Source organism: Brachionichthys hirsutus, chromosome 16, assembly GCF_040956055.1.
Source record: "Brachionichthys hirsutus isolate HB-005 chromosome 16, CSIRO-AGI_Bhir_v1, whole genome shotgun sequence".
Taxonomy (NCBI): domain Eukaryota; kingdom Metazoa; phylum Chordata; class Actinopteri; order Lophiiformes; family Brachionichthyidae; genus Brachionichthys; species Brachionichthys hirsutus.
Window position 1 is genome coordinate 3,132,523 of NC_090912.1, and position 11,647 is coordinate 3,144,169.

An 11,647-nucleotide genomic window follows, 5' to 3' on the forward strand; every position below is an offset into this window, starting at 1 on the left:
TGAAGCACCCCCCCCCCCCTGCTCCATCACCTCCTTTCAGCACCACGCCTGACTTTTTCCAAGGCCAACTCTGAAACTAATTGTAACGTGTATGAGATAATATTCTTCAGCCTCACCTGTCATCATATAAAATCAGATAAAAATCATGTATTTGTATTATTAAAAATAATATAAAAATCATATAAGATATAATATAACATCAGTGATATTACATTATATATTTTATGATTTTTTCATTTTTGTAGAAGACAGATATGGTGGACACTGAATGCATGTGTGTCTGCTGCCCCGTGTGGTGACTGTGGGTATAGCCTGGGGGTGGGTGTGCCGGTGGGTGTGCCTGTGGGTGTGTGTGCATGGACGTGTGTGAGGCTTTAAAGGCGCGCACACACCTGGAACACGGAGGCTAGGGGAGAGGCAGTTGGGAGGCCGTAATTTTTGTTGACCGCTTTACACGCATTTGTACACTTTGGCTTTATTTGATGGTTTATTTTCATCCATCCATCATTCATCCAGGCAATATACTTTTTGGACTTTGTCTATCGCCAGTACCGCCGCACTTGGGCCTCAATAAATCCACCTGAGAACGCATCCTGGATTCCGCGTCTTTGTACAAACATTTGAGCGCGTCGGACAACTACGCAGGACCCAACGCACCCCTCAGCGGCTAAACCAGGGCAGGAAGCCGCAACAATTTTTAATAATACTATTAGTGCGTCACGTGTTCTTGTGCTCAGCGGCATTAAAATACTGCAGAATGAGGCCGCATGTAATACAGCCTGCAGCCGATAGGAGACCAGTGAGTGGATTCAGCGCACTCATCAGCTGATCCGCTCGTTCGAGACGGGCTTGTAAACACTGAAGCGCTGGCTGTCTGGATGTCTGGACGTCAAGCAAGAACCCGTGTTTTCTGCTTTTCCGGCCTTCTTTTCTCAACTTCTGACGATGTCTGGACTCGGATGGGATATTGCGACATGAAGAATTTACCGAGAAGCCTCCAAACACGAGCAGCGACCGCGCGTATTCATGGTCAAATTGCGGGACCGATTCGACCAGAACCGCGGCGGACTGGGCCTGACAGAGTCCATTAGATGTGAACCTTGACTTCTGGCATAGCCACACTAATGATCTCTAAACCAAGCATTAATTTGAGGATTTTGTAAAAGCACCCCCTGAGAGAAATATCTTCAGATATAAATGCTAAGCTAAAAGCAGTAAGCGCCACAGTCCTCGTCACAATTCTCAAAAACAGTTCTAAAACACATCTTACAAGTGCAGAAGCAAGAATTATTTCTGTATCACTAAAAGGTATAGCAGTTGCCAAGGTCACCATGGAGCAATCCAAACTGTCTCGTGCACAATTCAGTCAAATTTATAAGATGCCATTTCAAAGGACATAACTTCAAAGAATGTGGGTAAGAAGAGATCAAAGGGCATTAAAGGAAGATGAATACGGGATTAAAGCTGCTGAGCAGGAATGTGTCTCCCCTTGAACCGGTCCCAAGCCCGACAGACGCAGAGGGCTGCGGCAGGAATTGCATCCGGCGTAAAACGTTGCCGGAATCAAGCATGCAATCGACTTAGAAGGCTGATTTGCTGTGGCGATGGCGACCCCTGACGGGACCAAGCCGAAAGAGGGGGGGGGGGGGGGGGGGGGCAGCTGAGCCATTTTCTGCTGTTAACCAACAACTAGCACTCTTTAAAACAAAAACAAAACATGGTTACAGAAATAAAATTAGAATCACCTCAGCAGGTGTCACCTCTAAAGTGTGTGAATATTCCTTTCAAAGTAAAATCAGCCCGTAGATAAGAAAAAAAGCAATATTCATGAGAGCATCGGAGTCTTTACAGCTCCAAAGACTTTCCAAGGCCGAAAGGCATTTATTGTCAGCAGCGCGGCATAATATTCCTTAAATAAACGGATTCTTCTTACAAGTTAAGGTTATTTGAATTTCTCCCTTGAAGCAGTAGGTAGGAAAGGGTGAGCGCTGCCTGTCAGCGTGGGCGAGCAGACCTATCTCTGTCAGGCTGGAGCAGTGGGATGACGTCACAGAGACGCTCTCTGCCCCCCCCATAATCAGAGCTGTTTTGACACGTCAACGCTGCAGCCACATGTTCCTTGGCCTGCCAGCATGTAGCGCTTTTATTAGTGATAATAGAATGAAGAATATAAAAAATATATTATTTGGCTACTTTTACTCTTTATTTTTACACTACAGATTTAAAAATATAATTAGTCATATAAGTGAAGAGTTAAGTATTATTTTACTAATTATTTTACTAATACCCCCCCCCCCCCCCCTATAAGAAAACACGTGACTCCATTATTATAGATGACTGGTGAAACCTAGGATGGAGCAGGAAACCAACCTGCGCCATGCTTTTACATGACAGGTAGGCCGAAAGAAAGACATCAAATACAGTGTGTTTTTAACAATAACCATTATTAAAACATTTGGTGTTCTCCTCCTCTTTAACAGCAAACTGATGTTTGTGACAGGGTGGTAACAACTGGCAGCGTTAAAAAGCAGCCAGCAGCTAAATCAAAGGCGAGTAAAGTCAACCGAACGTGTCTCTAGGGAGACGCCATCATGTCCTGCAGCGCCTTGGCCTCTGAGCACAATGCGTTACGAGTTCGAGTACAGCCAGAGGGGAAGAAACGACAACGCTGCTGTCGAAACGTTGAATTTATTGACAACATAAAGCACCGACCAAAACATTTCAGCAATCTGATTAATCAGGCTCCTTTTTTTTTTTTATATATATAAAACATTTACATGTAATCGTGCTTTGCTCTTAAAATACGTGACGCTGTAATAAAAGAAATATCCGCAGTGCATCGGCGATGCTCATACTGGAACAGCCGTGGAGGTGGACCGCAGCTCGAAATCGTCCCTCTGTTACGACGTTCGTCCCGCCAGCGTCAGACCCCGAAGGTTCAGGCCTGTTAGAAAGCTGCAGGTCCACCTTCACAGGCTACGCAACATCACACCAGTGAGACCTGCATGTTACTAATGCAAAGATTAGACTCATCTAGAAGTCAGCATAGCAAAGAAGTGAAGCATTAATACTGCTATCAACGACGGCACGATTGATCCATGCACAGCTAAGCTACGACTGATGATACGAAGCCAATAAAATACCTTTTTAAGACTCGGAAAAAAACCTGCTTGCTCAAAGATTGTTCAGAGAACCGGCCAGACGTCCATCTATACCCGCTAGAGAAGACAGAATGTGATGACAGTGATATCAGGAGCTGACATTAACGTGGTAAGACTAGTTACGCGAGTGAAGTTCGACTATCGACAGTTACGTGTAATCACACCGCTCTATCCCGCTCTACAAGCCGCTCCCGCTCCCCTCCACGTCGTCCACCAGGATGGAGCGTTTACGCAGCACGGAGTTGCCCCTCCTGCCGCCGCCGTCCTTCTGGGGCAGCGTGGTCTGGCAGGGGGCCCGGTACTGAGGCAGGCCGGCCTTGGTGGTATCCAGCTCCTCCGGGTCACCCTGCTGGGCTCTGAGGGCGGAGATCACATCCTTGTCCGAGGCGCTGAGGGTCAGGCAGCCGCATGGGCGGCCGCCGTCACCCCCGACGTCTCCGGCCTCCTCCAGTTCATCCTCCACAGCCATGAAGGCGTCACCCCAGAGGCGCTCACAGAGATCCCGGCCATGCTGGTAGGTCTACAGCACGTGTGCACACACAAACACACACACACACACACACACATAGCTTTTATACATCACATAAGAACTTTTTTCTACACCGACATCTCATTTTGAAGTGAATGCACAGCATTTGCAGGGCTTCTTCAGGGCTGGCAGCTGCTCTCCAAAGCGGCTTTGGTCTGCCTCTCCTGCTCGCCTCACCTTTTCTCCTCCAGCCTTGAAAGCAAATCGCAGCACAAGGCAACATCTCCATGTTCACGCCGGTGTGTGAAAGACTCCATCGTGCCACCACTCCTCTCGACAGAATGACGATTGTGACAAACCTCGAGGAATGAGAGGGCGGATCCAAACTAACTGGAAAAGTCACGTCCAGCATCATTTGTGACACTGAACCCATTTCAGCTTTCGGTCTTTGCGAAGTTTGAATCCGACAAAAAGCTCCCATTATTGCCGCCTCCGGCTTTCTGCTTTCTGGCGCAGGGTGAATCACACTCGTCTCTAATAAGATGCAAATGCTGTACGTGGATTAAAGGGAATTTTGTGCAACGCTACCAAAAAAACGAAATCACAAGTCTCCATGGAGGCTGTTTAACTATAGTCGGTGCCGACGAGGACACTATGAGATGGATGGGGAGGCTAATTAGGGAAGGTTCGGTGACACACACGGGGAGCCGCTCTGTGTTTAAGCCCACATTTTCTCCCAAGTAACGGCCTTATCAGCGGCCATTAAGACGCTGCCAAGCCTCCTCATTTAGTCCCACTGCATCCTGCCATTGTATTGTTCTCTCCCCCTGCTTATTGCCACACGCTCTCTTCTTCTTCCTGTTCCACTGTGCCCCCCCCACCCACCGTCTGCTCCCTTTCATCCACCCGCCTGTTGGGGATTAACACTAAGTCACACTAAGAAAAAGCTGTAATATGTTTACCGTGCTGGAAGGACGAAGGGGATGATGGCCGGTTCTCCCCACAACATGCACTGACTGTCTGACACCTAGGTCTTATCACAACACACACACGCACACACACACACACACACACACACACGCACAGAGGAGAGGGAACATGTCCTTCCCCAGGCAGACGTGGTTTGCTGCCAAAACTAATTCGGTCCGAGCACAAGTGGCTTTAGACAACATGGTGTGATTGAATAAGTGAGATACTGAAATGTCCCGGGGCTCTGTCCTGTCCTTTTCCTCCTCATCATATTCAATTCTGCCCCTCCACAAAAACAACAACAACAACACAACATAACCCCTGGTGTGGAACGGAACAGAGAAAGAGAATTGAGAGCTTCCCTCTCAATAAGCTCCCTTGCAGCTAGAGATAAACACCCAGTAAACATTGATGATATATACTATCTTTGCAGTATCAATCAATGAGCAGAAATCAGAATCTATTCTTTGAAGCTTCCTGGTTAGACGATCGCCTCCCCTCCGTCAGACCAGGACACAGACCCCCTTTGTAGATTTAACCTCATTCCCACAAACTCTGGAGCAGAAAGAGTGTTTAATGCTGGAATAATCCAGAGCCTGGCTGGCAAATAATCTCAGCGGCGAGTCCAAAGCGAGACGCGCTCTGTGCCAGAGGGATATTTGCATGCAGTGGATGTGAATGCATCCCCCTGTATGTGCGCTTTTCAAATGTATCAGCTCATTCCTATGCAAATCGTCTTCAACTGCACGAAGCATTTACACATCCTGACTGTATCTGTGCAGATTTATTCCGCACGCATCTAAAATGTGCGTTTATTTAGTGGGTGAACTTTTCAGGAGCTAGAGCAGGGGTGTCAAACTCATTTTCTCCAAGGGTCACATTAGCATTATGTTTGCCCTCCAAAGGCCAAATGTAAACAGTAACACTAAATATAATGTAATTTAATGTAAAATAATTGTAACTACTCCTTAACTCCTACTCCAGGATCCCACATTATGCAGCCACTCGGCGATGATCGAAGCCTACCTGCTGGTACTGAGCACAGCTTCCCGTACAGTTCTGCCCTCTGGGATCTGCGGCCCAGTTACGAGCGCAGGTCATGTCCATCCGACAGGCATCAAACCTGAAGAGACAAAAAGCACACGAAATCTCTAAAACAAACATCAGTGGAGGCCACTGGGCCTGGATCGACACGCAGCCCACCGGTTCAGAGCTTAGACGCTGGCTTACTGTGCTTTTGTGTCAGAGGCGGGCTCTGACTTAGATTAAGGTTAACATGGAAACGTGCACGGCAGCCTCACCAGTCACGACAGAAGCTGTGGCAGAGCGGTACGGCGTGGACGTAGGAGCGGCGGCGGGGATGAGGCCAACGCGCGGCATCGGGGGAACAGCGGTAAAAACACGATACACGCTTCAGGAAGCCTTCACACCTGGGGGGGTGGGGGGGGGGGGGAATAGTTAGTACCAACACGATGAATGGTGTCATCGGGACTTCAACCTTTACTGACAATGTGAGGGCTCGACAGCATAGAACAAAACAGATGAAATTAAATGCACATTTAGAGCAGGTGGATTCAGATGTTTCTGTGGTTGAGCCGCTACATTTGTCTCTTTGCGTGTCCAAAGCTGTTAAAAACAATGAGACAAGACTGGAATAAAGCAAAACAGTCTTTGTCCTCAAAGCCAAAACAAGGAGTTGAAACATGTTATTTGAAGAAGTAAAAATAATCCAGATGGGGGGGATGGGTTAGGGTTATACTTACTGATGGCTGAGTGGGCCACACTTGTCCCACGGCTCATTCTTATTGATCGCAGCGGGAACATGGGAGACATCCTGGACGTCGTCTTCAGTGCAGCAGCTATCTGTCATCGGCAGGGACAAGCAAACGAAGCAGATTGACTTCATCGCCCCTCAACTGTCATGTCGGGGATAAAAAACAACAACAATTAGACAGTCACCCACTTTCAGCATACAGCACACACTCCCTCAGGTGTGATTCTGGACTGGGCGTGGCCTTGTGTTGGCCATCCTGGAGACACACCCCCTCTGAGCCGGTTTCACCAATCAACGCGGCCGCAAAATATGCACAAACCAATATCAGAGGGCGGTTGTTGACGCCCATCGCTGCCACGAACGAGTCTGGAACTGTCAGATAACACACACACACACACACACACACACACAATATAATAATGATTAGAATTATTATAGATTAGAAAATATTCAGTTTCAAGAAAATTAACAATGATGTGCTCCGTACAAAAATGAGTCCATTGGATAAATAAAGTTTGCTTCCCCGGATGATTTATTAGTGCATATAGTGAATCAGGGTGTTTAATTCAGGCCCTGCTTTGTGGTGACCTCGTCGGCAGGGCGCGGCTAATTCGGCGCTGTGCTGAGCTGGGTGACGCGCACCCGTTTAATCCGACGATCTGCGGCTTGATGCGTTTACCTGCATGACGTCATTGAAACTAATGACGGCACCTGTCGCTGGACATGCAGTGAGAATAAACGAACCTTCCTCGTTCACAAACTGTAATTTTTGCCCCCCCCAATAATACGACTTACATAGAAATGCATAACCTTACTTTACACGTAGCCAGTCATCACAGCGCGTCACTAATTATTAACGCATCGGACACATCTAGAGAAATAATGATAATCCTTCCTGCCTTCATATTCTGGAGTCTCGAAACGCTCGTTCGTGATTTTACAACGACCTCAAAGGTCTGAGCGGTATTTCTGCAGCAGCCGTGGCTCAAAGCGAACTACCGTCCGTGCGTTTACCTGCCGGTGGGGTAAAGGATGCTCCGTCTCCTCCGTCTCCTCCGCGTCTCTCCGCGCTCGGTGCTCCGGTGTCCACCTCGCAGTCGCTGCCTGTGATCTCTGCTGCCCGGGGGGGTCGCTGCTCGCCACCGTGTCACCGGTTTATGCTGAGGGCATTTCAGTCCCTTCCCGTCACCCCCTCCCTCTTCAACATGCTGGGAAGTAACCCCCCCCCCCCCCTCTCTCTCCTTCTCTTGCACGCACACATCCACAGCCAAGACGCGCTAATCTTCCACGGAGATGTTTACCAAATCCTCCTTGTTGACAGCCTTCCATGTATTAGTGAGGATGGGAAAACAAAAAGCATACAGAAAGAACGCATAAACAGGAATATAATGTAAAGATGTGCAGAAAAACAGGCATCTGATAATGATCTGAATAATACAAGCTGAAATAATGATGACTCTGAAAAGATAGTAAATATGATAAACAAGATGTATAAAATCAATTCTAAATTTAACAATTTAGATTTGAGCACATAATTGTTAATAGATATGTATTCAAATAATACATATCTGAATATGAACATGCAGAAATTACTTAATTTATAGATTTATTTTAAAACTATTTAGTGATCTGGTCTCCCTGATAGCTGCAGATAGTGTATTCCATAGTTTAAAGATAAAAATGAAAGCTTCTTCCTTGATTTGCATCCAACAACCTCCAACAAACCAGCAGCAGGTGAGCTCAGTGTGAATAAGGGTTAGCAGCATTAGCTTTGTCCTCGCTCGTTAAGAGCTTTGTGGGGAGTAAGGAGGATCACCTGGAAGTCAAAGCATCAGGACTAATGTGTTCTTTCCTAAAGGCACAAGCTGGACTCTGAGAGGATCCTCCACAGGTGGTGATGAGTCACGCCTCTCCTCCTCAGCTCAGCCACCCCCCCCCCCCCCCCCCCAGATGACAGGGCTAGACAAGGCTGAGATTTGATACTGCCTGATATGCTGAGGATGAAACCAAAGTGTCCGTGAAGACGGTGAAATCGGTGGCATGCCTTTGACAGTGTTGGTTTTGACAGAGGACCACGGAGGGTAAAGAAGCAATGAAACGAGGGTTTCCAGACCCGTTTCATAAGTGGCAAACCCCCCCCCCCCCCCCCCACACACACACACACACACACAGCACTTTATATCTGGGGTGAGAGCAGAGGAGCGAGAGGCAGACAAACAGCTCTGGTAATGAGAGGCGGAATAACGATATCCTTTGTGTGAGAGCTATTCAGGGAACAGAAAGCCGGGTCAAAAAGGGTCATCCCTGCTCTCTGTGCCCCCCCCCCCCCCCAATCACGGTTCTGATTCAGCAGGGTTGCTTCACTGCCTGCACTTGGGGCCTATAGGCGGGCCCTCAGCTGGCAAACAGCGTCAACCCACCAACTTCTGCCATGTTGGAGGTTGATCAGTTGTTTGATTGATCTTCTTCTGCAAGACTGAATAATAAAGCTGAAAATGGTCACTGGAAACCAAACAGATGCAGAGTCTGACTTCTTCAACAGCGTTAGAGAACGACAGCGAAATCAGAAATCTGCACACAAATGTCAAAGTCGGCATTTATTCAGCGACAGTGTGCAATCCAACATGGATGGGGTTATATACAATATCGAGAGAACATATTTAATCCACTGTCTCATTAAAGGCCATCCTCATGAATGCAAACACAACATTCACAGTTCTATTCGAGGAGGTCTTAGCTCGCCACCCTGTGGTCACGCACCAGCACTGCATGCACAGTATTGATGATCAATCATTATCAATCTTTCTGACGTCATTTGCTCCTCACATGTCAGGTTGTTCCTTTTGTGTACTGGTTAATGATGATAGCATGTGTGTGTGTGTGTGTGTGTGTGTGTGTGTGTGTGTGTAGGTGTGTGTGTGTTCTGACCAGAGAGTAATCCTCTTATGGTGTCCATTTGTCAGGAGCATCAGTGTGTGTTTAGAGGTGTCCCGCAGGGCCGGGTCAAAAAATGGAAAATTTCTTTTCATTATAACAACAAATATATCATGACAATAATTTCACGCTTCCTGTCTATGGATGCAAAAAGCGTCTCTTTTTGATGAGCTTCTTTCTTCACGGCGCAGTGGGAACATGATATAAACACAACACCATTTTTATTTCATTGTTCAAAAAATAAAAGTCAGGAGGACCGCACTGAAATTATGAGGATTTTCCCTTGAGGTTTTCTGCAGTAAAGCATCAACTTATAATAAAAAAATAAAAAAATGAAAAAGGGTAAGCATCTGCTCATCTCCAGAGGGATTACAAAATCCTTATATAAGAGGATCTGAAGGCAGAGTCCCGTCTGTGCTCAGCAGCTGAGCACCAGCAGTTCATTCTATAGCCAGAATGATCATATAACTCACTGAAGCGAGTCTCCTCAGCCAGACTTCACCTGGCTCTGAGCAGTGAGCTCTCCGGGCTGCTCTGTGGTGGCGCTCATCATTTTGACAGAGCTGATAGCAAAGGAAAGCCACCAGTGCTGAGATGATACGGCTCTCTGACTGGCAGCCAGACGGCCCTGACGGCACCATTTAATGTCAGAAATTACAACCTGCTCGCCAGGGCTTTTTTCTTTTACTCGTTTTATGCGTCGTGCATTCTGCCATGCTTCACTGAATTTGTAAAGCCTTTGCAAACAATAAAAACCTGTAAATACGGCCAAATTTCCCCTTGTTAGTCCATTATTGGTAGTTTATGAAGAACTAAATTCATAAACGGCTCCACGAGGCTGAACTCAGGGCTTCAAATTGATGCTTACAACATTACCATGCTGGTTTTTTCAGAAGGATTCGTGTTAACATTGTTACTTTCACAGCTTAAATTCAAAGAACTGCTGCATCGACTTCAGTTTTGAAGCTATAACCTTTAAAAAAAAGGAAAAAGAATTGAACAAAAAATGAGAAATTTGACCTGATGATGGTGCCAGAGGAAAACTCCAGGCACTGGCAAAACGATTATGCGTCATCCTGAAGGTGGCGTGAATGCGCCTGTACCTGCAGGTGAGGCTGGTAAAAAACTAAAACTAAAGAAAAACACATGATAGTTGTACAAAATGTTCTGTGAATCCATGCAACGCATACTCGTGTCTTTAGAACCACGTTATGAAAAGGATGTGTCTCTTATTTGAGTGCATGCCCATTCCTTCGGACGGGCCCGGCGTGGGCAGAGTTTTGGACATTTGCTGATCTCTCACTGCGTCTGGCGCTGACGAAGCCACAGCTGCGTGGGCAGCTCTGACCATATGCTACATTAAAAAACTGTGTGGAAGTCCTAATCCCCAGCAAGGCGTTACGCAACGACTTTGCCAAAGGGGCTACCCGCTTTGTCAGTCACTAAAGTAATATCGTGTTTTATTATATATATATCTCAGTGTAAACATTGACATAGACTCTCTGTACGTAGCTATTCACTGGATTAAACTGACATACATGCAATCTGTCGATGAAGATTCATTTACAGAACTATCAGAAATGTGTATCACAAGAGCCCTTCCTCTGAACCGCTTTGTCCGTCACCGGGTCACTGCCTATCCCAGCAGTCTGTGACCCTGTGACCTTCTTGTGGTGAGGTAAATAGCGCTAGCACTGTGCCACCGTGCTGCCCTAGATTTAAACAGCAGACCACAAATTCCAACATGACTAAGACTTTAGGATCAGCCTTAAATCGTGGATATTGGGAATTATGCCATGAAGAGAAATAGCCTGACTCTGGCCAAAGATAAGAAAATAAACTGGACTAGCTCAGTTTTTGATGCAATAATCCCTCTAAGTTTCATATATAAACGTAAAAACAGGCTGTGGTCTGGATGTACAGTATATTCACTTTATGGATATGAGCCAGGCTCGCTCTAGCCTATGCTAAGCCAACCTTTGTTGCGCCTTTCAACTATTTACTGTGTGTATTGTGCACTGTACGAATAACATTATTGTTTCTAATTTGAGTTTTGAGTGAATCAATAATAAATAAACTTTCCAAATGCCTGTTCTGTTTCTATAAAAGCATGCACATTTAAAGGGAAGGGAATGTGAGACATTTTGAGCAGACCCAAACAAAGACAAGGATCCATCCTATTCAAATATGACTTATTATTGAAAATAAAAAGCGCGTTATTTTACAATAAAGTAATGAAAGACGTTTTACTCTGACGTTTCCGACTCTGTGAATAATGTTTCCAGACAGAATCCGTGTTGAAACATGGACTGGTTCCTATGGGAACCCGGCTGCATCCCC

General features: G+C 46.3%; 1 protein-coding gene across 1 annotated transcript; it reads right to left on the reverse strand.

Moving 5' to 3' along the window:
- Nucleotides 1-3,220: 3,220 nt before the first annotated feature.
- Nucleotides 3,221-6,722, reverse strand: rtbdn (retbindin). Its single transcript, XM_068750380.1, has 5 exons — nt 6,563-6,722; nt 6,363-6,462; nt 5,901-6,029; nt 5,626-5,722; nt 3,221-3,681 (listed from the first exon to the last, which is right to left on the reverse strand). Exons 1-5 carry the CDS (start codon nt 6,720-6,722, stop codon nt 3,340-3,342), a joined length of 828 nt encoding a protein of 275 aa, XP_068606481.1. The 3' UTR covers nt 3,221-3,339.
- Nucleotides 6,723-11,647: the final 4,925 nt, after the last annotated feature.